At 58.7% G+C, this 27,769-nt stretch overlaps 2 protein-coding genes across 7 annotated transcripts in view; one reads left to right on the top strand and one right to left on the bottom strand.

The window, feature by feature from the left end:
- The first annotated feature begins 326 nt into the window (after positions 1 to 326).
- Positions 327 to 22,381, top strand: ILKAP (ILK associated serine/threonine phosphatase). 5 transcript variants are annotated; one of them, XM_074297995.1, is made up of 13 exons: positions 327 to 1,089; positions 4,046 to 4,114; positions 10,344 to 10,409; positions 10,890 to 10,946; positions 14,208 to 14,327; positions 15,178 to 15,304; positions 17,608 to 17,714; positions 18,356 to 18,449; positions 18,529 to 18,616; positions 18,902 to 19,023; positions 20,417 to 20,536; positions 21,734 to 21,815; positions 22,142 to 22,381. In XM_074297995.1, exons 1-13 carry the CDS (start codon positions 1,035 to 1,037, stop codon positions 22,280 to 22,282), a joined length of 1,248 nt encoding a protein of 415 aa, XP_074154096.1. In that variant the 5' UTR covers positions 327 to 1,034; the 3' UTR covers positions 22,283 to 22,381. The 5 variants fall into 5 exon arrangements, with proteins under 5 accessions (XP_074154096.1, XP_074154098.1, XP_074154099.1 ...); XM_074297996.1 differs by lacking the exon at positions 327 to 1,089 and adding an exon at positions 3,233 to 3,744; XM_074297997.1 differs by lacking the exon at positions 10,890 to 10,946.
- An 806-nt stretch (positions 22,382 to 23,187) lies between these two features.
- The window catches only part of ERFE (erythroferrone), a 13,383-nt gene continuing 8,801 nt past the window's right edge, over positions 23,188 to 27,769 (bottom strand). Inside the window, exons 7-10 of one of the 2 annotated variants that reach the window (XM_074297994.1) lie at positions 27,282 to 27,375; positions 26,677 to 26,755; positions 24,964 to 25,101; positions 23,188 to 24,854 (exon numbers count right to left, since the gene is read on the bottom strand). In XM_074297994.1, coding sequence (XP_074154095.1) covers positions 25,003 to 25,101; positions 26,677 to 26,755; positions 27,282 to 27,375 — 272 coding nt within the window. In that variant the 3' untranslated portion in view covers positions 23,188 to 24,854; positions 24,964 to 25,002. Of the gene's footprint in view, positions 25,102 to 26,676; positions 26,756 to 27,281; positions 27,376 to 27,769 lie in introns of both variants that reach the window. The other variant, XM_074297993.1, reaches the window with a different exon arrangement.

Genomic DNA, 27,769 nt, shown 5'->3' on the forward strand with positions numbered 1-27,769 from the left:
GGGGGACGGGCCGGGTGACGGTGGGTAATGTGCACTGGGGGCAGAGCTGGGGGAGGGGCGCGGGGGGGGGGCGGGCCGGGTGACGGTGGGTAATGTGCACTGGGGGCAGAGCTGGGGGAGGGGCGGAGGGCGGGCCGGGTGACGGTGGGTAAGGTGCACTGGGGGCAGAGATGGGGGAGGGGCGGAGGGCGGGCCGGGTGACGGTGGGTAAGGTGCACTGGGGGCAGAGCTGGGGGAGGGGCGCGGGGGGCGGCCTGGATCAGAACGGGCAACATACCGCGGAGCCCGCCTGGGGAGAGAGGGCAGTGCTCAGAGGGAGCGGCAGGTCATTTTTCCTTTTGGGCTTCATAGCGGGGGGTCCCGGGGTCTCTATCCTCCCCCCAGCTAGAAGGTAAGCTCTGTGAGGGCCGGCCTTAGGTCCTAAATTACAAGGGAGGGACTGGCGGGAGGAGGAGGGGATCAAGGCGTAGGCTCCGCCCACAGCACAGGATAAAAGACAACTAGCTGGTCCTGGCCGATGGGGTTGTGCGCATGCGCGGCACGCCACCCGGCCGAGTCTGGGAGCCACACACATCGAAGCATGGCTCCTCTCCCACTCCCGGCTCGCCTTGAAGCCTCCTGACATCCCCCAGCGGAGGCGGCCCATAACCCTGGGCCGGAGGAACCGACTAAGATCCGACTTCTCCCTCCGTCACCCTTCCTCAGTCCCAAAGCCGAAACGCAGCCGGCGGCGCGAAAGCACGCCGGTCCCGCCTCCGAGTTGAACACGCGGCCCCGCGTGCCCTCACTTCCGGCTGACGACCCGCCCCATCCGGACCAAGGCCGACCGCCGATTGGCCGCCTCTCCGGACCGGCCCCCACCCGGTGATTGGCAGCAGCAAGCAGGCCGAGGCCGCCGCCGCCGCCGCCGCCGCTGTCGTCGCCGCTCCCGCGTCAGCCTCCCAGTTGCCGCCACCGCCTCCGCCTCCTCCACCGCCGCCGCCTCCCCTGACGAAGTTCGGTTCCGTGCGCGCGCCGCCCGGTTCCGGTTACGGATGGACCTCTTCGGGGACCTGCCGGAGCCGGAGCCCTCGCCCCGCTCCACTGCCGGTGAGGCTCCGGGCGCGGGCACGGGAGAGGGCGGGGGCGGGGGTGGCTGAATCCAAAACCCGGGGCCTTCGCCGTCCCCGCCCCCTCGCTCCTCCTCCGCGCTCCCATCCCTCTCCCATCCCTCTCCCATCCCCCTCCCATCCCCCTCCCATCCCCCTAACCCTTTGACCTCCCCCTCCCCATTCTCATCTTCCCCGCCCCCTCCCGACTGGAGGGAGGAGCGGACCCGGGTGTGGGCCGTGGCACGTGGGGGATCCTGGGGAGCGTCCTCAGGGGAGCTGGGCCGGGAAACTTCTAAGCGCCCCGAGGGCCACTTGGGACTCTAGGCGGGAGGAGCTGCCCTGGGGCCCCCCTAGGCCCCAGGAGAGCAGGCCCCCTGCGGCTCTGGCGCCAGGCGGGTCACGTGGCCCGGCTCCCCCGTGACTGAGCGCTGGGCTCTGGGGGTACCTCGAGACTCCCGCGGGAGGGGCCGGAGACCTGATCGTGCGTTCACCTGAGGAATGGAGGTGCCGCCCTGTGCGGGGCAGGGTTGTGCCCGGGCGTCACTCTGTAGTACAAGGGGCACCCTGTGAATGCGCCCCATCCCCGCCTGTCAGGGGGCGCAGGCGGGCGGGGGGCCGGCCCTGGGCTGCTCCTGTGCTGCGGGGACGCCCGTCCCGCGGGGGCGGGGCCACAGAGGGGGGCGGGGCCAGACGCAGCCCTCCGCCTGCCGTGGGTCCCAGGGCCGCCTCGGCTCTTGGGCTCCGAGCTCTGCCCAATATGAGTTTTCATAAAGCGCTTGCCCGTAAAACGGCCGGGAAGAAAAGGCTGTTTTCGTGGCGTGTCCTTAGCGCGGCCTGCAGCAGCTCCGGAAGCCCTTCCCCGCCGGCGGCGGCGCTCGCTCGGACTTTAGATCCCTAAGCCCCGTCAGTTTCCGCCGCCTCCTCCCGCTCTTCCCTCCCGCCGTGGCCTTTATGAAATGTAGAAGCTTATTTTGGGCCCGACGGAACCCTAGTTCTTAACTTCCGCACTAACTCGGCACTGAAGGCGGCGCTGAAAGCGGCGCGGGTCTTCTCGTTTTGCTCAGAGTTTGGGCTTCCTCTGTTTTCTTTCAGCCACTTTTCTGGGGCTCGTTCTGAAAAATCTTCTCGTTACCGTATTAAATATTAAAACTATTCTTAAGCCGAGCTTTTGCGCTGTTCGCTAAGGAGATTCTGGGGTGGAGGTGGGGGCACCAGGGTCTCCGTCCTTCCCGCGCCTTTTCTTTCCTGGGACTTCACCCGAAGCCGGAGCCGAGGAGATGGCAAGGACGGGGGCTGGGGCTGGCCCCAGGTGTGCCCGGCTGCGCCTCGGGGCCCGCCCTCCGCACTCACCGCTCCCCTGTCGCCGCGTCTGCTCCCCCTCTTGCTCGGCCTTCAAGCTGCGGTTGCCTGGCCCCGTCCTGTGCCGTCGCCATTAACAGCTCCCCGTCCTCTGCCCCCCCCCCAAGTCTGACCGGCCTCCGTACTCCCCCTCCCTGACAGCAGCATCTTCTCCTGGGGCTCAGCCGGCGCCTCCCTCCACTTCCTTTTCCTTCCTCGTCCCATTTCTGACTCCCCACAAGACGCTGGGAGCTGGGGACCCTGGAGCCGGAATCCCCCTGGGACGCACAGCAGTTTGTGCCCCTCCATGGGACTCTACAAGGAGTCACAGAGAAAACCGGCCGGAAGGCCTGGGCCGGCCCCACCTTTGTGCCTCTTGTCCCCAGCACGTGCAGGCGAAGGGGCATCTCCTCCGCCCGGGAGAAGAGTCTTCCGGAAGGCCTGCCTGCCCCGTCTCCGCTACGTGAGCCCCTTATCGAGGCTTACCTTTCTCTTCCCAACGTTTGCGCAGATACGGATTCGATGTGTGTGACGTGGAGAGCCCCCGAGGAGCGACTCTGCCGCTCCTTCACAAGCAGTGCGTGTTGTGTTCAAAGCGCGGCTCGTGGGGAGAATAAAGAACTCCCCCCTCTCCTCTCTGGGTCCGGGCGGGGCCGTCTTCCCTAAAGGTCTCTGGAAATTGAGAGCACGGCTTTTAGGCTCCGCAGCGGCTGGGATAAGTGGCTTTTCAGACCCCCCCCCCTTTTGTTCCTTTCTCTTTTAAAATTTTTTTCAATGACATTTTGTTTTTCCAAATACGTGAGGAGGGTTGTCAGTGTTCCAGATTTTTCTCCTCTCCCTGGCCTCACCCCCAGCCAGACAGCAGTAACCTGAGACAGGCAAAATAGGTGCGATTCTTTTAAATATATTACCACGTTTGTCACGTTGTACGAGAAAAATGAGACCAAAAGGGGAAAAACACGAGAAAGAAAAAAAGGAAAGGTGACGTGCAGTGCTGCTTCCGTCCACGTTCAGCCTCCCGTCCTCTGGATGCAGGGCGTTTCCTGTCCACTGGAAGTGCTTTGAGTCTTGCGTTGCTGACAAGAGCAAGTCCATCTTATTTGATCATCACGTGATCTTTGTACTGTAGACGCTCTCCGGGCTCTGCTCGCTTCCCTCAGCATCAGCTCCTGTGAGTCTCCCCAGGCCTCTCTGAAATCCTCCCGCTGGACGTTTCGTACAGAGCAATAACATTCCGTGACCTCCGTGTGCCGCAACTTGTTCAGCCGTTCTCCAGCAATGGCTCAGTTCCCTCCTGCGAAGCTGCTTTCTTCAGGTAGAGGCGGCCCCTCTCTAGGCAGAGGAAAGTAGGGAGAAGTGCAGGACGTGCCGGGGCCTCGCGTGGCCGGGAGTGAGCAGGCGGCCCCGTGGCCAGCGCCTGAGGATGGGGCAGCGGGTGTGGCCGCGGCCCCCAGGAGGACTGAGCTGCACTGTTTCCCTCCCTTCGCCCCACCAAGCTTTCTGAGGCTGGATTTTCGTAGATTACGGCCTTGTTCAGCCCCCTCCTCAGAGGAAGGATCTAGAAACTGAGCTTTGGGCTGTTCACGTTGTAAGTCTCTGTGATGCTTGTGTTTCAGGGAGAGAAGCACAGAAAAAAAGGCCTTTGCTTTTCGACGACCTCCCGCCGTCCAGCAGTGAGAAGTCAGGTAAGGGAGGCGAGCGGCCGCCCCGGCTCCTCAGTTCTCTCCCCCACCGTGAGAAGTACAGTGGAAACCACGGGGTCTCCGCTTCTAACTGAGGAGTGGGATGTGAGCAGAGGCCACTGAAATGCACAAACTTATTTGATTGGTGCATCGAAGAGTCTGTGGTTGGAGGAGGGGCTTCCTGGGGGAGGGGACATCTAGCTGGGCCTGAGAATGTGGCTGAGAGTGCAGCTGGAGAAAATGGGGGAGCGGGCCTGGCTCAGGGAAGGGGGGAGGGGGGCGTGAAGGGCCAAGTGTGGGAGGAGGGGATTCGTTTGTCCGGAAGCGTGGGCAGAAGGGTCACAGCGTGGAGAAGGCAGGAGAATTTCCAGGGGGGAGGTTTGTGGAGTGAGTCCGGGGCACAGAGTGCAGGGAGAAACTCGTTGGGAAAGTGGAGGAGCGGCGGGGGACACGGCGGCCCCAGAGACAGATGGTCAGGTCAGGAGCAGGTCTGGGGGAAGAGCAACCCAGAGTCGGATGGTGACCTTTGGAGAGCAGGGCTGGACAAACGCCTGTGTGTCCTCTGGGGGCCAGAATAATGCTGCTGACGGACAGCACGCTGCGGGAAAAGGGCCCGAGCTGGGCCTGCACGGACTTGTGCAGAGAGCCGGGAGGCAGCTGGGGAGGGGGTCGCTCGCCCTGCCCTAGAGTCGTGGGGGGAGATCCTCGCCCTGCTCTAGAGTTACAGGGAGGGACGCTCACCTTGTTCTAGAGCTGTGGGGGAGAGATGCTCATCCTGTTCTAGAGTAGTGGAAAAGAATGTTCACCCTGTTCCATAGTCATGGGGAGGGAGCCATGGGGGGGATGCTCGCCTTGTTCTAGAGCCGTGGGGGGAGATGCTCGCCCTGCCCTAGAGTCGTGGGGGGAGATGCTCGCCTTGTTCTAGAGCCGTGGGGGGAGATGCTCGCCCTGTTCTAGAGTTACAGGGAGGGACGCTCACCTTGTTCTAGAGCTGTGGGGAGAGATGCTTATCCTGTTCTAGAGTAGTGGAAAAGAATGTTCACCCTGTTCCATAGTCACGGGGAGGGAGCCATGGGGGGGATGCTCGCCTTGTTCTAGAGCCATGGGGGGGAGATGCTCGCCCTGTTCTAGAGTCTCAAGGAGGGATGCTCAGCCCTGTTCTAGAGTAGTGGAAAGGGACGTTCACCCTGTTCTAACATCACAGGGAGGGACACTCGCCCTGGTCTAGAGTCATTGGGAATGATCTTGCCTGAGGAAAAGAGGTAGTGAACCCCAAATTGAGGCCCCTGAACAAGCAGCTGGAGAGGGTCAGCTCTGGGTCCGAAATGTAAAAGGCCCCGACCTTTCAAACAACTTGCAGTGGAATGTAGAGCCAGAAGCCAAATTGCAAAATGTGGAAAAGGAAGAGGGCAGACAGAGCCCCAGACAGACGCTTTTCTGAGAATTGTTGGGGGGAGGGAGGTATACTTTGTTCTGTTGCAGGCCTCAGGCCCGCCAGGCTGGGTCAGAACCGGGCCGCGCCTCCAGGTATCCTGGCTCCTAGGCCCAGGACGCACACTTCTTCTCCATAACATGTGCTTGAGCCTCTCAGATGGGGATCTCCCCAGGTCACTTTGGCAGCCCCTTACCCATCTCTTAGCTGGGGCTTGGGACCTGATCAGACTTTCAGGAACCTCGTCAGAACGTTGAAGCATCTTCAGAAAATCAGAAATCAAGGGGATCGTCAGGACCCTGCTCCTTTGTGACCGGCGTCATCTCTCATTCCTTCCCGAGTGTGACCACAAACAAACGCACAAATCCACTGATTCCAAATAATTTAGAAATGGGGGGGGCAGTAATTGAATATTCAGTTAAACCAAAAATAAGTGCATGGGTCACAAATCCCATCAAATACTCAAATGCCCTAAAGAAGGGCACCTTGGGGATGGCACAAATGGCATTCCACGTTCTGCTGGGAACCCCCACCGTTGTGCTGATCTTTATGAAACTGGACTTTGTACTAGCCGTTTACCTTGGAAACAACTTTTAAAAAGTCACTTTTAGTCACATGTTGATTTCTCTGGTCAGATAACATGTGGCCTGAATCCCAAGTGTGTCTGGTCTTGGAGGATGCAGAGAAGTTAGAATATGTGGAAAGCAAGCATGGTTCTGCTGAAGAGCTGCTTATCCCCACAGGCCCCAGGCCTTGCATGCCCTTTGATCCACCACCAGGTGGTGCCTGAAGGGCTCAGAGAAACTACATCCAAAAACTCTTTATGTAAAGGCAAAGAAATGGAAATGGAGATGGCCCTGGATGGTGACTGTGGCCCGGATGGCGTCAGGGCCCTGGGAAGGCCTTCTGACTGACGGAGCACGTCGGGGGTCCTCGTCAGCGCTGACAAGGAGCCCCTGCAGGCCGGCCTCCGGCACCCGGGAGGCGATCCTTGGGGACAGGACTGGCGTGCCGCTTTGCCAGGCTTATGGAGCTGGTTTGAGAGAAGATTAGAGCTTGTCAATTGACAGATTGGGACAGTGTGGTGTTGGAGAAAGAGCGGGGGCCCAGGAGGCCTGAGCTCAATGCCTGCGCCTGGCTCGGTGACTTGGGGTGACCTCGGCTTCTCCTTGCACAGCGTGTGGGACGAGGAGGGTTCTGGCCAGCGAGGCCATCCTGTGGGCTTCCCGTTCTTGTGAGGAGGAAGGCACGGCCCTTTGTCAAGGACTCTCCCTTGTGACTAGTCAGGAAATGCTGTCCTGTGGCTCATTAAAAGGGAACTTCAGGACTGCTTCTTGGACTTAGCGCCATTTTATTTCTAAACACTCTTTGTTTTAATCCCTGATGTGGTCGAGGCAGCTTAAGGCTGGGGGTGTCCTGAAAGGGCAGAGACTAAACTTGCAGTCAGGCTGGGATGCAAATTCAGAATTAATTATCCAATCAGTGGCGCAGCAGAAACCAGGCAACGAGAAGCAGCCCAGACACTGGATTGAAGAGAAATGGCTCTAACTGAAGATGGGCAGTCGCTCATGCTGCAGCACGGTGGGAGCTGTCCGAGTGAGCCCGTGTGAGTGAGCGCTGTCCACGTCTTCACTCGGGATGGAGCCAATGTCCAGAGCCATGGGGAGAGCACGAGCCCCCAGATTTAGATCTCACCTGGACCTCAGCAGGGCCCCTCCTTTCTTATTTGCCAGAAGGGAGCCCCCCACATCTAGATCTGAGGCCTCCGAGGCAAGAAATGCTTGGGGCATTGGCTGCCCAGAAGGACTCTTGTACCGAGCTTTGGAGCAGGCTGTGGCCAGGGGATCAAGCTCTCAAGGATGGCATGGGGAGGAGAGGAGAAGGGGAGCATGCCCTGCCCGGCCAAAGTAGCTCAGCCTATGGCTGGACAGGGCTTGAGACGTCTGGGGGAAGAGGGGCTCAATGTTGAGCCCCTGAGGTCTCCTGAATGTGCACCGTCCCAGGGGGTTGAGGGCTATGCGTGAGGATGGTCAGCAGGGAGAGAGGAAGAGGCGCCGAAAAGAGCCAAGAGATAAGAACCAGACAGGGCTCACAATGGGTGGGTGGAGAGGCACCCCCGAGTGGGCCCGTGGGGTGGGGAGGCTGGTGGGGGCACAGGGTAAGGATTCCCTGGGGTTCGGCAATGCCCAAGGTGCCTGGAGGACCACCATTCCAAGTGGTGTGCGATACGTGCCCAGAGCTCCAGACAGACCCCCCCCCCCATCCTTTTCCAGCAAGGAAACAGGCCAGGGCCATGGCTGCTCCCCAGCTCTGCAGGCTGCTGGCTCTCATCGCCCCTCAGAGCCCACCCTCCTTCACCTTTTCGCCCCTTCAGACCTCTTAAACTGCTCCAAACTGAGCTTGTGGTCCTCCCTCCCCCTGTTTTCTCTAAGTATTTAATTCTTTTCCTCTTTTTCCTTCTCAGTTAAGTCAAGAAGAGTTCCCTTCCTCTCCTTTAGCGTAAAATATTATTGTTTATATTTAATGTTTATTGGTCTTTGAACTTGCATTTTCTTTGTGTGTGGTTTTTTAAGACTTTTTCTCTTATAACCTTTATTGTCTATTGGAACTAAAAGTTTTGAGGGTCTCTTTTGGCTTCTCTTGTTGTCTTGCAGATCTTGACCCCTGGCCTCCTTTTGTCCTGTTGACCTTAGAAATAGTGATTTCTCCAGGAGATCGAGGCTATTGCCCCATAGTAGTAGCAAGCTTCTTGTGTTCTGTCATCTCCCTGTCCCCCACCCCTACTCTCGGTGATCCAGTCACGTTTCCACTTTGATTTTCCTTGGATCAGGATGTTTCATATCCCAGTCGGACACTTTCTCTGGCTGTTTCTCGTTCCTGGAAAACTCCCTTCTCATCCCTGAATCCTGCTTTCCCTAGCTTGCTTCGAGTTCCAGCTAGAATGTCACCTTCTACATGAAGCCCTTCTAGCGTCTTCTCTCAATCAATTATATCAAACTTATCTTGCATCTGACTTAATTCCATCCGCTTGTTGCATACTGTCTCCCACTTTGACTGGGAGTTCCTTGAGAGCAAAATAGTAGCTGCTAATAAGTCGGGATTGACTTGAAGAATTTGTTGTTGGTGGAGTTGTCGGCCTGACTGCGCTGCGTGTTGGGCGGGCAGCAGAGGGTTTGGGGGGATTCTTTGACTTGGCGCGTTGTTTTTGGTGTCCGGAAGTTCTGAGCAGCTGGCTTGTATTGTTTCTTGCATTTTTGATGTTCAGAATTTCCTCTATGCATTGGTTCTTTGAGGTCACTGAATTGCTTGTATAAAGGTCTCGCCTTCTTTTAACTTGACTGTTTTCTGCTTCTTTCCTCCCACGTGCTCCTTCACTTCTGTATATTTGTATTCCCAGGTCATTAATCCTCCTTTTTTGTCTCTTAATGAGACTTAGCACCGTGGAGTCATGTTTGTTCTGCCAGTTATTTCTGCTGTGCAAGCCATAAATGCTGCTCTCATAACTCTGCCGTCAATGGCCTTCCTGTTTGGGTTGTTCGGTTATGTTCATCTTCCTCCTGAGATCTTTGGCGATTGTTATTGCTCACTTTCTGACTCCCCTCATTGTCACCCCCTTAAATAGCTGTTACCTTGGCAATGGCTCGAGCTCAGAGCTCTCTCAGCTTCTCCGGTGCTGGACAGTTCCCTTGTCCCCTGGGACTTCTGGGGGGGATGGTTGGGCTAAAAGCCGCACAGAGCCATCAGGGTACCCATGGTCTGGCTCCTTGATGCTTCTGCCACCTTGGCACATCTGGGTCCCTGGGAAGGAAAGTGGGCTTGGCTCATGAGGTAAAGTCATTGCAAGCAGCCCACTTGCTGATTGGATCAGAGGGCGAGGGGAGAGGCGAGTGGACGTGCCCAGGATTATCCTCCTGTTTGGCTCCATTGATTTTTTTGGCTTCTTGTTGCAGTCCATGGAGACCACTCTGGCCCAGGATGCTGATTTGGAGAGGTTTCAGAGGTCTCGAGGATCATAGAAAAGCTTTTTGGTCACATGACCTTAGTCACGGTCCAATCTGATGATCCTTTCCTAATCCTGGGCGGCCTGGCTCTCCCAACGGCCTCGTTCCCTTGATTCTTTTCTTCTCTTAAGCTTTCTCCAGGTTCTGGCCCTGGCTGACAGTTTCCTCTAAGATCTTGATGGCTCTCCATCCAAATCATACCCATCCATTAGATGGAGAGAGAAAGAGGTGGGGAAGGCCTCTAAGGCCTTGCCTTTTTTCAGATGCTTCGTATTCCTATAGCAGACCAGATTCTCTACATATGGTACTTGGCTTTTATTGCTGTCTGTGCTCTGGGGGCATGTCTTTTTGTAGTTCTTCATTGCTTACATATTAAATCCTTTTGTAATAGAATTACTCATTTTGTTAAATCCTTTGACCAGAAACAATTTTTTCTTCAGTTTGTTTTAAAGAACAATGTGGGTGTCAATGTTTTGGGAATGAATTTCCTTTTAGTGTTTTTTTTTTTTTTTAAAGACCTGGAAGTCCTTAAAACATTTAATGCATTATATTTTGTTCCCAAAATAAAAGTACATAAGCTATATAGGCAGTGCATTGTATGACCCAATTGGAACAGTGAGGATGTCCATGTTAAATACTGAGCAGAAGTGCCATTTATTTGTAGAACAGAGTATGCAGTTTTGTCTGAGAGCGGGGAAAATTAATTGCGTTAAAGGTGGTTTTCCCGGGACATTTTATCACCGAGACTTTTTCCTCTGCGCTGATGAGATGTGTCCTAAGCCTGTTGTTTGCATTTCAGGGAAAGACGTCCAGAAAGGATCTTTACTTTTTGACGACCTGCCTCCGGCTAGCAGTGCTGACTCAGGTACAGTCTTCAGGCTCTCCCAGGTGTGTGTCAACCTCTCTCCTCCTCCTGGGATTGTAGTTGTCTCAATCTTTCTCCCTTTCCCCCATTTTCAACACACAGATGTTAGAGGTGTTGGATTGTCTTAAATTTTGAGTCCATGGCTTCAGGTAAGGCAGAGAGTCAGCTCGGAGCTAGTGCCGGCCCTGAGGAAATCCGCCTGAGAGACTCGGGCAGGTTTCTCTGGTTCCTTTGTCCCTTAGTCTGAGCGGCCGTGTTTGTTGCCCTGTTAAAACGAACTCGGATCTCTAAAGCTGATTTCTGTTTCTCTGAAAGTGATAGGTGTAGTCTCGGGTAAGTCTAGGACCCCCGCCTGCTCCGTGCCCCTTGTCCCGTAGGAGAGCTGTGAGTGGATGGCAGGCGACCAGGGGTGGGGGGCGGGAGCAGGAGGCCTTGCAGGGAGGCTTGTCCCCGGCTCACTCGGGCTTCTGCTTGTTTCAGGGTCAGGGCCATCTTTGCTTTTTGATGACCTTCCACCTGCTAGCAGTGGTGACTCAGGTAAGTGGGGGAAGGAGAGGTCCGAGCTGTCTGTCCGTGCTCTCTCCCCAAAGATATTTCAGGCAGCTCCCAAATCTCGGCCTTGAGACAGAAGAGGTTAAAGCTCCGGCTGGACCGCGTCCGCTTTGCAGAAATAGGCCGTTATCCCTTCCTGGGGTCCATTTTCTGTCACTCTGGTTTAAATAAACTCTTGGCATATAAAAGCTAAAGAACTTTAATTAATCAATCTTTTTCTATTTCTTGTTGTAAAGAGTTATTCATTTTGGTAAACTTTGATGGGGGGATTGGAGACTCATGGAACTCAGCCCCTCGTGGAAGGATTATGGCACAGGGAGGAGACAGAAGATGCCTTGAGGGGGGCCGAGGTTGGGGCAGGAGGTCCCGCCAGGCCTGGGTGGGGAGGGAAGACTCTGCGAGGAGGTGGCTCAGAAATCCAGGTTGTGAGGGTGGGCCCGAAGGCAGCACAGTGTGAGCCGAGAGCGCAAGGCTGAGAGCTGGGGAACCCGGACCGCTGCCACAGGGAGCATAGAGGGGGGAGGGGACTGCCTCTTGTTTGGGGGGCTGGCTTAATTTAGCCCCAAGACAGGCAAAAGGGGGTGCCTTGTCTTTGAGCCGGTCTTGTTCCCTTGACAACTGGCATCTACTCCCTGCCAACAGTGAGGGCTCCTACCCATACGCCCATGGCTGGAGGGTTCCCCCCTCCCCACCTCAGGAAGTAGAGGCAGCAGCTCGGGAGGAAGAGGAAGGGGACACTTTTCTTTTGGAGGCTTCCGGGCATCCCATGCGGCTTTTTCAGAACCCTCTACAGTGAAGAGGAAGAGGCAGTTAGTCACAGTGGACCCAGCCCTTGGGTGTTGGCCATGTTGGAGCCCCAAGTGCCTCCTCGTCACAGGCGCACCACTCCCCACTGGCCCCGGCCGCCACATCCTGCACCCCCGGAGGCCAGGCTCCCTTTCACTTCCTCCAGCTCGTTTTCTCTTGGATCAGTGGTGAGACACTTTGCAGATTGGCAGTGAGATCCGGACAAGACCATGGAAGCTCAGCAGACCTCAAGGGGACTGGTCCAAGAAGACCCCCCCAAACCCCTCCCAAAGAGCTCTGTGCTAGGCCAGGAGGTGAAGCTCGGAGTGGGGCAGTACACCAGGAAGGCCGGGAAGAGCCCTGGGGGTACCTACGACAAATGAGGCAGGAGTGGGATGGGGAGACCAGAGAAAGAAGACAGAGCCCCAACCAGGACCCCCAAACTGGACACCCAGCAGCCCTAGGGGCCTCTCGGGAAGTTATCGCCGGCAGCGCTAAAGAGTGAAGGCAGCTTCGGAAAGGAAGTGGACATTGTGGCTGCAGACCCAGGGGTCTGGGAGGAAAGGAGACCAGGAGCACGCTGGAGGGTGGCAGGAAGTGAGTTTGGGGGCGAGCCCCAGGCAGCGTTGGAGGTCAGAGTGAAGTCGCTGATGGAAAGGGACAGATGGAAGAGGTGGCACAGAGGCCCAGAATCATGGAGACGATTGGAGCTGCTGGAGAGCGCGCTTGTGGGCCAGGCTCGGTGCTGAGCGCTGAAGGGACTTACCCAGGGTCCTACTGCCAGCACATGACTGAGGCCTTCTGGACTGCAGCCTGGGTGTCCAGCTTCTGCTGGGACAGGAAGCGGTGTGGAGGGGCTTGGGACTGAGGGGGAGGTCCTGGGACAGAAGGAGCCCTGCCCCCCCACCGGGGGTTATTTGTTAACATGACTCATTTTGGAGATAGGTTTGGCCCTGTGGGCCCCAGAAGGGGTCTTGAAGACCCCAGGGTGCACACTTTGGAAGCCACTCTTGTGAAGAGTGTGACCCCTTTTGGAATGGAGCTGGAGGTCAGAGGGTGGTCTGCCTGCCCATCGAAGTCCCCACATCTGGGGGCAGCCATAGGAGTGAGCGAATGCTGAATTCTGTGAGGAAGGAGGGAGGTCGGCGTGGAAGCCACTGGGGTGTTGGGGAGGGCCGGGCAGCAGGGGGGAGCCGCCTCCTCGCCCAGTGGCTGTCGGGCCAAGGGATGGCAGACAAAGTGGGAAGGCCCAGCGTTTCCTGGGGGGGGGAGGGGGGCGCGGTGGAGCTGTCAGCCAAAGGGGTCCCGGGGCCTAATGGAAAGGGAGGAGAAGAGGCGAGGGCAGAGGGACGATGCTGCAGGGAGGGAGGGCAGCTCAGAGTGATCCTCTGGGAGGGCCCGTATTGACAGGAAGTGTAACGCCTTTGGGCCCGCTTCCCTCCATGGGAAGGGTCGGTCATGGAGGCCCTGCTGACCCCATCCTGGAAAGTTGGCCTCTTGGGGGGGGGGGGCACAAGGCTTTAGTCTGAAATCTGCCATGTCAGCAATCTTCCATAGTGAAGTCGAGGCCCCCCAAAGTCCTCTGTCCCTCGGGTGCCTAGAGTTTGGAGATGTTGGGGCGCGGCCCCTGGAGTCCTCATCTTAAAGCAGGTGGGCTGAGCTCAGAGGCAGCCAGTATGAAAAAGGGGGACGCAGGGGATTCCAGGCCCATCCCAGGTCCCTGCCTGCCTCGGTTTCCCCAATTGGGAAATGCGGTTTGGTTTGTTGACCTCTGCCCTGATGTACTTTGAAGTTGGTGATCTTTAAAGAGCCTTCTCTAAGTCCATGAGCAGAAACTAGGAGCCTCTGAGCTCGCTGCTTCGCTCGGCTTGCACGTCCATGTGTCTCTGGCCAAGGAGAGAGTGATGGGGATGGCTCGCATTTCTAGAGCACTCTGAGGGGCTGTCCTCCCCGTTTTGGAGATGGGGAAACTGAGGCAAGCAGCAGGGAAGGAACTCGCTTGGGGTCACGCGGCTGTATTTGAACTCGGTTTCTGACTCTGGGCCTAACCACATCTCCAGCAGCCGCTGCACCCCGAGCTGCTGGCCGGACCTGCCGGACCTGCCGGACTCGCTTTGGATGTGCCGGCGACATTGCTGCACTTTGGCTTTAAACGGCCCTTGGTGGTTTTTACTGGATCAGAACCCATCTGCTGGCTTATCAGTCTGGGGGGGTCGGCCACATTGGGGCGTGGGTGTGTTTGCCCCCGAGTGTGCGCCTGGGTGTTGTAGCTTGCCCCCATGGGGCAGTGTCAGTCCTGCCGGGCTGAGGGATGTCTCTTCCACAGCGGGCATGAGGGCGCCGAGGAGCTCGGAGCCATCTGTGGAGAAGGGAAAGCCACCTGGTGCCGGCCTGGGTCCGCAGCCCTCCCTGCGGCCCAGGCGCGCTCACGGGGGGCTCCGGCCTCTGCTTCTCTTCCAGGCTCGCCCGCCTCCCAAGCAGCCCAGGGCCCAAAGAGCGATGGGAAAGCCGCAAAGCGGAAAACCGTGGAGGAAGAGAAGAATGGCAGTGAAGAGCTTGTGGAAAAGAAAGTTTGTAAAGGTTTTCAGACAGTTTGAAAACAAATGTCTTAGATTTTATACCTCACGAGCCCAGGCCAGAGAGTGTTCTGGTTGTTCCTTTTTCCTTTCTGTCCCGGGGGGGGGGAGGGGGGTCCCTGTCTGTAGATCCTTTCTGCCTTCTCCTTGCCTTTGGTCCTTTGCCTTTGGCATCTCGGGCTCCCAGAACTTCAAAGCCAGTGTGCTTTCTACCCAGATTCAGGCAGCCATTTGTGTCTTTCTCTCTGGAAATGCCTCCGTTTCCCACTCTTTCCCTCCTCTCTGGGTGTGCCCCAGCCGGAGAGGGACACAAAGCCGGACACTTTTTGTCCTTTGGTGGCACTTTTGACCAAGATTTGGGTGGGGAAGTAACGGAGAGGTCCCGAAGGGCCGATGTGTATGTGAAAGTTCTGGGCTTGGCTGGAGGGAGCTAGCCCAAGAGGAGAGAAAAAGGGGCCCCTGAAGTCTCAGGAACAGGAGGTTGTGGGACGGCTGCGCTCTGAGGGGCCGCCTGAGCCAGGCTCCCTTGCAGATAGAACCTCTGGGGCTTTAGAAAGCTCAGGCAGAGTGGGGGACTTGTCCTCGTTGACTTTTTTGACCCAATTCAAATGTAGTCGTATTTGTCTGATGGGCTTTAACGAAAAGGCTTTTTGCCCTGCGTCGGGCTGGTGATGGACAACAAAGCGGGTTGAGGGCCCGGCCCTGTACTGGAAGAGGGAGGCTGGGCGCCCGGCCAAAGTTGTCCGGACCCTGCCCAGCCAGGGGGGCGGAGCTATGGGGGAAACGTGTGTGGCCTTTGCCCTGGGGCTTCGGAGAGAAGAGCTTGGCCGCTTTCTTGTGGTTTCCCTCCTCAGATTCCTCGGTGATCTTTGGCCTTAAAGGTTACGTGGCAGAGAGGAAAGGGGAGAGAGAAGAGATGCAGGACGCCCACGTGATCCTGAACGACATCACGGAGGAGTGTAAGCCCCTGTCTTCTCTGATGTGAGTACCCGCAGCCCCCGAGGGCTCCCCAGGAGGGTCCAGGGGTCGTCTGCGATGGTTATATGGGAGCAGGATCCTCGGGCTCCGGGAGAGCTCTCCCACAGAGCCTGGGGCCCGGCTTCTTCTCCCCTCTGAATTAGAACCGTTCTGGCATTTCTGATGGAAAAGCCACCTTATTTTCTTCCTCATTTTCATCTCGGAGCATCGTTGCCTTTCTAGCCACGAAGCTTTCCTCCGACTGGCTTTGCCACGTTCCGGTGCTTTCGTGCTTCTATCGCTGACAGCTCTGCAGACACTTTACTTTCGAGTTGACATTGTAACTCAGCATCATCTTTCGGTGCCATTTCTCTCCTCTCGTAAGGAAGCCAGACTGAGCTGCTTTATGGCCTCTGTTAGTCGTGGGCGATTAGCCGCTAGTGGCGAAATGGTTTTCCTGTTGCTCATTTAACTAATTTTGTATTCAACTGATTTCTTTATGGGCCGTACCTTTTTCTCCCCAGTGTCCTTTTTCACTCGGAGAAATGAATTGGCCGTACTTAAAAATAAGTCTCCCAGTTTTCTCCCTCAGAAGCCATCACATCCTATTTATCATTAACCAGAAATGGTGATTTTTTTTTCCCCCCAAGGGGATATTTTCATATTAAAAGCTGAAAGAAAGAGTAGAAGTTAGTGGCAGAATTAATGGATGATGATAAATTGAGAGGGATTGCCAATACCCACCAAGGGCACAAATGGTAACGAGAAACTTAAAGGTCACAGAAAAGAAATGACAAGAAAGGTTCAGGCTCAAACCAATAAACTCAGAAAGGTTTTATCTTCTCAGATAAAGAAAGCAGAAGGTAGGAAAACCCCAATTCTTGGGGAGTCGGTAGAGGATTCTCAGTAGGCCTTGGGGATCTGTGCATTTGGGGGCACTTAGACTGAAGGACGGCTCTCTAGGGTCACGTATGTCGCTGTTTGGTTTAGCATCTTGAGATTCAGTGTCTAAATGAAAGATTTTCCCTCCCAAGGGATCTCCTAGGGAGGCAATACGCGTCAACAAAGTGCCGTCGCTCAGAGCTTGGGGGGCTGGGAAGCTTCTTTAGAAAGACCCTTCCGAGCTGGGGATGCACTTCAGAATGTCTTCAGTCTTGCAAAATCTCAATTCTTTGAAAGTCGCCCTCAAAAATCACTGAATCCCTATAAGTCGTAGGCTTCCTCAGCTTGAAGAGATCCTGGGGGATCTCTGGGTAAATTTCATGAGAATCTGGAGTCCTGGGAGGGGGGAAATAGATACATCCTTATTCTACTTAACTCTAATTGAGATATAGCTTCAATTGTCAAATCAAGTGCGGGGAACAAAGCGCTGTAGGGTGTCACCGACCTGCCGGAGGTTTCCTCGTTAACGCGGAGTGCCGGCTCTTGTTGGAGAACGAGGGGGCTCAGGGAGGCTGCCTTGGGGCACGTTTGGCCTGGTCGGTAGGAAGTGCCCGGGCTCTTTGGGGGCTTAGCAGGCAGGGCGCTGCTCCACTCGGTCCTGACATGGTTCTGGGGCCAGTCTCAGGCTTGGAGGGAGCTCATTATGAGCAGGCGACAGGCGAGGCCTGGGCGGTGAGGCGGGCCTGGAGCTGGTCCCCTAAAACCCCACTGGGCCGGCGCCTCCTGGGGTCCCCTCTCTCACATGTGCAGATCCTGTTTGTGCACCTCCCGCTGGGTCTGGCCTGTAGGGGGCGCCTCATTGAGGGGACTATGGGGGGGAGGTGGTACAGGCCTGGGAGCTGCCCTGAAGGAGCGGGTGTGTCTGGGGGCTGGGCTGGAGACATGAGGAAGGCAGCATCAGCACCAGAGGGCATGGAGGGCATGGAGGCTTTAGTGGAAGGATGAGGGAACCAGGAGTCAGGGCATCTTGGGAGAAAGGAGCATTGTGGTTTAGACCCGGCCACGGTCACGGGGGAGTCAGGGAGGACCCAGAGAGAAAGGGGGAGCTGAGGCAGAAGGGCCGGGGCTCTGGTCCCACAGTTTAACACAGGGCAGGGCAGGATTCTCCGGACACCAGGGTTCCCTTTGGTGCTGAGGCTGTTTACGGAGCTCTGCTATTTCTGACCGCATTGGCTGAGACATTGGAGACTCTGTGCACCTCAGGGTCCTCCAGGAAAATGTGGGTGATCGTTCCCCCCAAGCAGAGAGCTCCCCGGGAGGGTCCGTGAGGCTACAGACAGCAGGCTGGCAGCCTCCTTGGGATGGACTCCCGGACAGCTGTCCTAAAGCGGAAGGAGGCAGTGGCGGCGCCCGTGACCGCCTGTGCGCGCTTCCCTCCCCCACAGCTCCCGCGTTTCCTATTTCGCTGTTTTCGACGGGCACGGCGGCGTGCGGGCCTCCAAGTTTGCTGCTCAGAACTTGCACCAGAACCTCATCCGGAAATTCCCAAAGGGTGAGTGCTCGCGTTGTCGCTTTATCAGGGCAGAGAGAGCTCTCGTTCTGGGGAGTGTGGGCACTTTGGGCAGGGAGGTTTCCAGATGGGGCGCAGGACGGGCACGGGCCCACCATGTAACCGAGATGGAGGCTCAGACTCTCCAACCCTGCGGACCTGGGCAAAACCGGAAGGAGGCGCCTGAGCGCCTCCCCCCCAGGAGGGAGGGGAGCGCAAGCCAGTCCCCTCCCAGACTCAGCCAGAACCGGGGGAGCAGAGGGGGCTGGGGCCAGGACAAAGCTGGGGAAACATGAGTTATTTTGGGGAAAGGCGGCTGAAGCCGTGGCCCCAGGGAGGTCTTCATCAATGGGCAGGGAGCTAGGGAGAACCAGGGCCCTGAGGGCCAACCCCAAGGTCAGCAGAAGCGGATAGACAAGCAGGAAAGGGCGGGTGCTCCAGGGAGGAGTCCAGAGTGACCCTGTGAGTCACTGAGGCAAAACGAGAGCGGCTCTCAGACCCCTGCCCGGCGTGCCGGATGTACCGAGGCAGAGGGCGGCCAGGAGCGAGGAGGAGAAGGGGCGTCTTGCCCCTCGTGTGTTCTGGGGAGTTTGATCGTGGGAGAGGGAGCCCCAAGTTTGACGGGTCGCATCCTCCTGTGACAGGAGAAGTGATCAGCGTGGAGAAGACCGTGAAGAGATGTCTCCTGGACACCTTCAAGCACACAGACGAGGAGTTCCTCAAGCAGGCCTCCAGCCAGTGAGTGGGGGGGCTTGGGCCAGCGGGGGGGGGGGGGGTAGCTGCAGGGGCCCGGGGGCTGACCACGCTGTCTCCACAGGAAGCCTGCCTGGAAGGACGGCTCCACGGCCACCTGCGTCCTCGCTGTGGACAATGTCCTCTACATCGCCAACCTGGGGGACAGCCGGGTAAAGGGCGCGCTCGCGGGTTTCTGTCTAAGCCTGGGTTTCCCAGAAGGGGGCTGCAGCACGCTGGTCCGGGCAGCTGGGGGGCATCTCCAGGGCAGTCGGGGCAGTCTTCCCCATGGAAATATGCACAGGCTGGCCGGCTGAAAGTCCGGCGTGGTCCATGAGGAGGGACACTGGTCACCTCACGTGGCCTCTCAGTCTTGGGGGGAGGGAAGCCCCAGGGACAGGCCTGAGCTCTCCCCTCCCCGGGCCCGGCCCTCTAACGCGTCCTCTCGCCCGCTCTAGGCCATCTTGTGCCGCTATAACGAGGAGAGCCACAGACACGCGGCCTTGAGCCTCAGCAAAGAGCACAATCCCACGCAGTACGAGGAGCGGATGCGGATACAGAAGGCGGGAGGGAACGTCAGGTATGGGGGATCATGGAGGGGGTGTCCTCTGCTCTGGGCCGGGGCCTCCTGCTGGCCTTCGCCTTCTTTCTCCCCTGCCTGGCCCTGGAAGGGCTCCCCTGCCACAGGCAGCACAGCAAGCACCTGGGCCCCCAGACCCATCCAAAGCCCCCCCGCCGTGTCTCTCCTCCAGGCTCTGGGGGGCACCCATCCTCCCCTGCTCTTGGGCCCGCTGTCTGCGTTTTGAAGCCGTGCGGCTCTTCTCGGCTTTGTGCGAGTTCCTCTTGGTTCCACTTGCTCCCACTGTGGGCCCTGGGCCCGTCTGCCCTATTCTGTATCATCAGTTAGCACATGGTGCCCTTTGTTTATCGCCCGCCAGCTCTGCCAGGGGCGGCGCTGAGGCGGAGGGCAGGTGGCAGTGCCCGGGCTGCCGGGTTATCAGCTCTGCAGAGGAACTTTCTGGCCTTTTCTTCTAACTTGCAAGCCACATTTTCTGGGGGAGATAAGAGAGGATGGGGGGGGAGTCACCCCAAAGGGGCTCGGCATCCCAGTGTGTCTCAGTGGGTGGGGCTGCTGCGGCTCCCCTGAGTGAGCTGGGGGGAAGGGGGGGGCATCTTCTGGGCCCCTGAGCAGTTGGGGAGGCAGAGAGCTGGTTGGGCAGGGGAGGAAGCAGAGCCAGAATTAAGAACATGTCACCTGATTGATCGTCAGATCCGAGACAGCATTTCAAACTTGGTGTTTTTACTGCAGATGGTCCCAATCCCCCCTTTCCCCACTTTCATCTGCCAGTGGCCTGGAGACGGCCTGGCCCGCTTAACCTGCCGCCCTGACCCCCTCTCAGGCGGGCTGCTTCTCCTAATTGACAACCCCACCCCCCCACCCCGCCCATGAGTGACTGCGTGGCCCTGGGCCAGCAGGAGGCGCCTTTGCTGTTTGAAATTCTTTCCAGGGAGTGGGGTGGGGGTGGATGGCTGAGTCTGGGGTCCTACTTGGAGAGAAGGTGGGAGCAGGGAGAGACCTGAAGCAGGGCCTTGTGGGTAATGGGGAGAACTGGGGTATGGCCATCAATACAGAAGCCATAGGAAGGGGGGGAAAGGGCGGTTGAGGGGACTGTGGGGTCATGGGGTTGGGGAGAGACAAAGGGCTGAAAGCCCAGACAGACAGGAGCGGGAGCCCCGGGCCAGGAGCTGGGAAAACCCGGGGGCCCGAGTGGGGCCGGGCCCAGAGCCACGGTTCAAGTGGCTTTCCTTGGGGCCTCCTGGGTGAGCTGGAGGTGATGCTGGGGGAGGGGAGGGCAGCCCTGTTTCAGTGTCTGTGTCCCCTCTTCAAGGCGTGGGGAGAGACCAGCGCCTCCTGGGGGTCCTGGGTCCTTGGAGGGCGGCAGGGGTGGGGCCTGATCACCCTCTCCCCCCAGGGACGGCCGAGTCCTCGGCGTGCTGGAGGTGTCGCGCTCCATCGGGGACGGGCAGTACAAGCGCTGTGGCGTCACCTCGGTGCCCGACATCAAACGCTGCCAGCTCACCCAGAATGACAGGTACAGGCCTCCTCTGAGAGGTGGAGGGGGCGGGGGCCTGGGGCACGGCCAGAGGGCACACGGTGCCCACACCCTGCCCAGATCTGGCAGCTTAGCCATGCCTTTTGTGCCACTTTGGGCGACACCTGGTGGGAAGGAGCCCCCTCCCCTGCCAGTTGGATCCTTCAGTGTCTGCTTCGTCGTTCGTAGCCATTCCTGTGCCCCCAACCCCCAGGGGTCAGCCCAACAGTCTGCACGTTCTGCTGACCTCAGCACCTGCCATTTCGGCTTGCCAGGTTCACAAAGGAGCAGGGCGGGCAGAGAGGCCCCCTGGGGAGAGCCTGGTGCCACTGCTCTTGGGGGGCAGCATTCACACTTTACACCAGGGGTCCTCACACTTTTTAAATAGGGGCCAGTTCCCTGTGCCTCAGACTGTGGGAGGCCGGACTAGAGTGAAAACAAAAACAAACTGTCTCCGCCCCTCAGCCCCAGTGGGCCACATAAACGTCCTCAGCGGGCCATAGGTTCTCAAACTCTGAGAACCCCTGGTTTACATGGTCACACTAGTGCAGGGGACCCTTCTCAGAGGCTGAGCTGCAGACCCCAGCTTGATGAGCACAGCTCTGGGGCCCCTGCTGTCACGTAGTGTGGTGGCCCCCAGAGTGATGGGGGTCTCGAGGGCTGCAACTCCACAGCTGGTCCCAGACTCAGATGGCAACGTGCTCTCGGGGCCTTCCTGGGCACTCTGGCCTCTCTGAGGGGGGAAGGGCAGCCTTCTGCCTGTGTGCCCCCTCCCCCATCCTGGCTCCTCCATCTGGGGTCCTTGTCTGGGCCCCCGAGCGCGGCTGGGTTTGCCTCACGGCCGCTTCAAAGCCGAATGCCCTTCCTGCCTGGAGGACGGTCGCTGTGGACGCCCAAGTTTGAGCTAAACACTCAGGGAGTGTTGGGAGGCCACGTCCTTCTGGGTGGGCCCCAGGCTGCGCCCCTAGAAACAGCGTCCATCTGGGGTCTGTGTCGGAACGATGGAGCCCAGCTCCGGTCGGCCAGTTGGTGCCCACTTGGGACAGCGCCGACCGTCCCAGTCACCCCTTGGTCTGTTCCTCAGGGTCCATGTTGCCCCCAAAAGTGCTATGGGGGCCGAGAATGTGGAGAGTGTGTAGTGGGGTCAGGAAGGACCAAGGCTTTGGTGGGGGGTTCATTTCCCTCCCCCTCTTTCAGGTTCATCATGCTGGCTTGTGACGGGCTCTTCAAGGTCTTCACCCCTGAGGAAGCTGTGACCTTCATCTTGTCCTGCCTTGAGGTAGGAGATGGGGGTCCTGGGTGGGGGAAGGGTTGGCCTTGGGCCCTTTAGCTTTGGAAAGGCCCTGGGACGTCCTTGCTCTTGGCCCAGGGGTCCCCCCCACCCCCCGGCCTCTGCCTGGGGTTCTGTAAGCGGGTGCCGGCCGCACCATTGGTCTGTCATCCCCTGGGCATTGTCCCCTGGCGCCCTGTAGGCCCTGCCCCCAATTTGTCTCGAGTTTCCATCCCCAGTCAGGCCTGGGCGGACGCCCCCCACCCCCCACCCCCCTGGCGAGAGGCCCAGGGAGGCCGTGTGGGGTAACTGCCGTTTTTCCCTTGGGAGAGAAGGATGAGAAGATCCAGACCCGGGAAGGGAAGTCGGCCCTCGACGCCAGGTACGAGGCGGCCTGCAACCGGCTGGCCACCAAGGCCGTGCAGCGCGGCTCTGCGGACAACGTGACCGTGATGGTCGTGCGGATAGGGAAGTGAGGGGCGGCGCCGCGCAGGGCGGCGAGGGGGGGCTCGGGTCTGTGTGCGCATCCTGTGCTCTGTGCTTGTAAATAAAGGTGGTTTGTTTGTTTTTTCTAACCTGAGCTGCCCTCATTGCAGAGCTGGGAGGGGCTGCCCCTGAGAGAGCCCCTGAGGGTCCCAGAGGGTGACTCCGGGCCTGCGGCCAGCCGAGTGTCGGCCTTGGGGAAGAAGACCCCCCCCATTGGGCTGGTTTGGGCAGACCGAGGGGCTGGAGGGCAGGTCCCTGGGTAGGGGAGAACTTCTGTAAAGGCAGAAACGGAGGTGCGGAAGGCACTGAGGTCCGAGTGCCTGGGCCCTGGCTTGGGGGTGGAGGAGCACTCAGGCCGGCTCGTTTTGCTTTGGGGGGGATGTCGGACTTTGGGGTGGGAGAGGCAGGTAGAGAAGGAGGCGGCCCTGCAGGCAGCTCGGGAGAGGAGAGGTAGGGAAGCTTGGGAGAGTACTGGGAGCCTGGGCAGTGCAGGATTCCGCAGGGTCCCGGGGCCCTTCCCCGCCTCTTCCCCTCCCTCTCTCGGGTCTTTGCTCAGGAGGCACAGCCTCCGTGCAGCCACATCTGGCCTCCTCTGTCGGACGCCGCCTCATCCCCCCTGCAGCCTTCTCTGCCGGGCCCACCTCCTGCCAGCATCCCACCGCCACCCCTGATGCTGGGAGACCCTTAGCCCTGGTCTTCGCCCCGCCCGCAGTCCCACACGCCCTGGGCGGAGAAGCCCCTGCTCCGGGTCAGGGCCCACCCGCCGAGCCCTCGTGGATGGAGGGATCTCAGCGCAGGGACTGGGACTGCTCAGAATTCAGTGGTAGCCCCGTCTCAGTGTCCCTAAGAAAATGGGGCCCAGGAGCGCTCTTAGTGTGGGGGAGAACCAAGCCAGTCGGAGGAAGTAGCGTGGCGTTTATTTAACTCATGGTTTTGTGCAGAAGAAATCCATCCCAGACGGGCTGAGAGAGGCGTCCCCCCGCCATCTTCCCACCCCGGGGGGCAGGGGGAGAGGGGCCTGGCCCAGGCCCAGCATCCCGGTCAGAGCGCCGACGTCCTCGAGGTCCCCGCTTCTCCACTCTCGGGCACTCGGGCGTCAGACACAGTGTCATAAATAACCTCCACCCTACGGGATGCCCCAGGGGGTGGGGACACCCAAGGCAGACGCCCACGGGCAGCTCAGCCCAGCCTTCTTGGAAGATCTCGTCCTGGGAAGGGCTCGCCGCCTGGCCCCTTATCAGGAGGAGGTTTTCTTCTTTTCCAGGTAGGGCGGGCACAAGTTTTACTGAGAAATTGGGGTCTCTGGAGTCTTGAGGTTCACTGCAGCTGCCTGAGCATTCTGGGGGATCAGCTTTGAGAACTGCCAAACATCAGCCTTCATCAAGGTCCCCCAGGAGAGGTCACGCCCAGCAGGCTTGGACACAGGACCTCCCTGCCGGCAGCTGTGGGCGGTGCAAGGGCCAAAGGAGCCACCTGGGGACCGCTGTGTCCTCGGGTCCAGAGCCGAGCCACCTGAGATCCCCCGTCTGTAATCCCCTGGGCAGTATGGAGAAATAGAGGACACCCCGGGGACATTGTAGCCCACTTCCCAGCTTGGTGACTCGGCCTTGGCTCCTCGGGGCCCCCATCTGGCTCTGCATCAGCGAGCCCGCTGTGGCCCCCTTCCTTTGACTCCCAACCTCATGTCCGTATTGCCGTCCAGGCTGGCTCGGAGGGAGGAATGGTTTCCAAGCAGACGGCAAGAGCCCGCGGCCGCGGCCTGGTCCCATTTGTCTAAGGAGCCCGGCCTCCCAGCAGAGACTGGGCCCTTTAACAGGGCTGGGAGAAAGCGCTCTGCTTACTTGCTGAAGTCCTGGTCCCTCTGCCAGGTGGCGAGACTCGTGAACTAACTCCATGAGCCTGGCCCCCCTCGTCCCCCAGGCCACAGATGCCTCAGAGCTTAGGGGCCTTCTTCTGATAACCTGCCCACTGCAGGGGGCCGGCCACCACGAGGCCACGGTCCCCAGGACCACCTGCCAGATACGACTGGGGCCCCAGGCCAGAAGAAAAAGCAGGGACCCCCATTATCTGGTATCACTGGGCAGGACCATCGCAATTAAGGACTGATTGAGCTTGTGAGAGACTTAGGCTTGTAGCTTCTTCCCCTTCCCCTTCCCCTCACCTGGATGCCCCCCTTAAATGAACTTCATCCTCAGGGAGACAAGGAAGTGTTGACCAGGTGACCCCTTTTAACTGTAAGCTGGAAACAAAGTAGGCCCGCTGAGGGCACGAGCTCTGCCCTCTCCCCCAATGACCCAGACTACCTCGAGGAGACGAGAGTTAAGGGGAAAGAGTCCAGCTCGAAGGCACCCGGAGCCAGCCAGCAGATGGTGCCGGCTCCCGAGGCCCGCTGGGGAATTGAGGGAAGTCAGAAGTCAGGAGAGGCTGTTTCCAGGAGTTAGTTCAGAAGTTATTTTTTGTGACATGCGCGACCTCCTATTTTCTTTAGGGAAAAGCAGTCTTTGTAGTTCAGTCACTTTACCAGTCTTTGAAGCATTTGATGGAGCCCCAATGCGCCATCGCCTAAAGGACATGACCGGAGTGAGATGCGGGGCCGCCATGGACAGAGGGCAGGACGGTGGCCCCTCACCCAGCCTGGGAAGAGTTGGGCTGCTTCCCCAGCAAAACTTACAGTGGGAAAGGGGGACGGAGACCCGAGTCACTGAGGGGTTCACAGCCCCAAGAAAACGGCGCTGAAGTCCGAGCCACCGCGGATGGTGAGAGACGACCCGGTCGCGTTGTCTATGAAGACCGAGACATACTGGCCGGCCTGCAAGGGGAGACGCCACAGGGGGCAGTGAGGAGGGGCAGCAAGAGCCGGCAGGCGTGTCACAGTGCCCTCCCCTTCTCCACGTGGATGCTCACCTCCCACGGCCTCCTCACCTCAGCTCTCCCCTTCTATCCATTCTCTCCTTTGCCAAAAGGATTTTCCTAACACTCAGGTCTGGCCTTGTCTCCCCCTCCTCAACAAACCCCCTCTTGCCTTTAGGATAAAACAGGGTTGGCGTTGAGAGCTCTTGACCTTTCCAGCCCCTCTGCTCCTGACAGTCTGGCCACAACGGCCTCTCCGCCACCACCTCCCATCCTTGAACGGCTGTTCCCCAGGTCTGGAGTAGACTCCCAGAATCCCTCTGTCATTAAGCTTCCAGCACCTCTTAGCAGGTCCCCTCCCCCTGTCCAAATCATCCGGTATACAGTTTGTACATAGGCTGAATCCCCCAATAGAATGGAAACTCCTGTATCTCCACGCCCAGAGCCCGGGACTCAGTAGGCACTTAATAAATGCTAGTCGGTTATTAGACTAGGCCCTTCGTTGGTCTCCAATCCTTTCTGTACATCTTCTTCAGACGGATCGGATTGGCTCCTGGTGGGCCGGCATTTCGGATCCCGGCCATCTGACCCCACCTGCCTTCCAGCTGTACGTGCTCATACTCCTCTGCCCACACACTTGGCTGCAGCCAAGGCGGATCACCAGCCACTTTTCCAATTTACCGGACCATCTCCCACCCCCATGCCTTTATCCAAAGTGACGCCTTCCTGGAGCACCTCCTCCCTGACTTGCTCATCTGGCCTCCTGCCTACAGCCTGTGTTCTAGAGTGCAGTGAGGGGCACATTATCTCGCTGGATCCCCGAAACCACAGGAGGAGGGAGCTATTATTGCCCCACTTTACAGAAAAGGCAGCTGAGCTCAGTGGTTTGCCCAGGTCCCGTGGCTGCTATGTGTCCGAGGCAGGGTTTGAACATAGCCAGCCAACGCCGTCCCCTCTTCACCTTGGACGGTCCAAAAAAGGCCATTACTTAGTGATCCCCCTTTGAAGAAGAGCGAATCTGATATGACACGCCGCTAAAAGCACCCACTACATGCCAGGCAATGGGCTTAAGTGGGGAATGGGGGCTGCGCAGGCATAGGAAGCAGCCCCGGCCCTCCCCCAGCCCCAGGCTTGCCCCGCATCCTGTAAATACCAATTTTTGCGTACGTCCGCCTGACAGAATGTGGTCATTTTTGTCTCGTGTCCCCAACATTTAGTACCGTGTCTGGCATGCAGTAGGTGCTCAATAAATGCTTGTTTATTGACATTTCTTTCTACTGGATAGACACATTTAATAGGAAAGGCTATTCAAGATTGTTCAGGGGAGAGGGGGAAGGCATCAACAACTGGGAAAGCCAGGTTGGTGTCCCCCAGCCTCAGTTTCCCCCTCTGTAAAGAAGAACCACCGCCTCCATGGCAATTGTACAGAGAAGGGAGGAGTGTCATCGGTTAGCGCGGTGAGGTAGTGGAGGTTAGAGCTTCCCCTCTGGGGGGCCTCGGGGCACATTCTGGGGGAGCCGGCCGCCTCACTCACCTGCAGGTACAGGACTCCGTGCACTGTGACGGTGAAGAGCTCGCTGCTGTGCTCCAGGCCAGTGATGGCCTCCAGAGATCTGGGGGCCGGCAACACAGAGGGGTCAGTCTGAGGATCGTCTCCCGGGGCTCCGGCGCCTTTCCCTGGGTCACCTCCCACCGGCGCCGCACCCACGGCTCGGCCGTGCACCCCCCCAAGTTTGAGGGGTCTCCCTCCCCCGATTCTGTTGGATTTTATCACAAGACATTGCTCTGGGGGCAACATGGCCTGGTTGATAGGGCGCTGTCCCTGGTGCCGAGTTCAAATCCAGCACCCCAGACAAGAAGCCCTTCTCGGTCTCCTTGCAGCCCCACCGTGCTCCTGGGCTTAGGCCGGAGGCTGTAACCGGGGGTGGGGGCATGGAGGCTCACCCAGGAGGCTCGGGGCTGCTGCAAACCCCTCGGATTCTCAACCCCCCACCCCGGCCTGGGGTGTCGGAGCCCTCTGAAGCCAGCAGGGAGCTTGTCCTCCGGCCCCCTGCCGGGGCGCCCATCGGTCTCTCTGCCCGCACCCCTCACCCCCGTGCCCGGCCTGCCCGCGGCTGCGCGATCTGAGGGCCCACTCACACGTTGCGCTGGCACAGGGACTGGATGCAGATCAGCACCCGCAGGCGGTCCCGGGACCGAGAGGAAGCTTTCTTCTGGTGGTCCCCACTGGGCGCTGCGAGCGAGGGGAGACAAGGTCATTGGAGTGCCCAGGAGAGAGCTTGCAGGGGCCGAGCCGAGGCGAGGCGTCCCCCGGGACCAGCGGGATCTTGGGGAGTTAGGTCCCTCAGAGTCAAAAGGACCGGAGTGGGACCCGCCTCCCTCTGTAGAGAACAGCCCGAGGGCAGAAAGGCTGCTGGTCCTGGGTCCCCCCCAACCCTTCCACCATTCATGTGCCCTCCAAGCCTCCCCTCCCCTAGCTCCCCTCCGGCCTCTGAGCCCCGGAGCCAGGGGTGACTCGGGGGGTCTGTGACCTTGGATGGGGGGGGGGGGGCGGGAAGTTTGTCTCTATTTAATAGAACTGGTTCCCTCTGAAATCCTGTTTTGTGGATCCAAGCCAGGTCCTAGCC

The sequence above is a fragment of the Sminthopsis crassicaudata genome, chromosome 3 (genome assembly GCF_048593235.1).
Source record: "Sminthopsis crassicaudata isolate SCR6 chromosome 3, ASM4859323v1, whole genome shotgun sequence".
Taxonomy (NCBI): Eukaryota; Metazoa; Chordata; class Mammalia; order Dasyuromorphia; family Dasyuridae; genus Sminthopsis; species Sminthopsis crassicaudata.

Excerpts from the sequence above, each read along its gene's own strand:
- ILKAP (XM_074297995.1), top strand. The coding sequence starts at position 1,035 with ATGGACCTCTTCGGGGACCTGCCGGAGCCGGAGCCCTCGCCCCGCTCC. Across the intron at positions 14,328-15,177 it reads GGAAAAGAAAGTTTGTAAAG|ATTCCTCGGTGATCTTTGGC; the intron begins GTTTTCAGACAG and ends TTCCCTCCTCAG. Across the intron at positions 15,305-17,607 it reads AAGCCCCTGTCTTCTCTGAT|CTCCCGCGTTTCCTATTTCG; the intron begins GTGAGTACCCGC and ends CCTCCCCCACAG.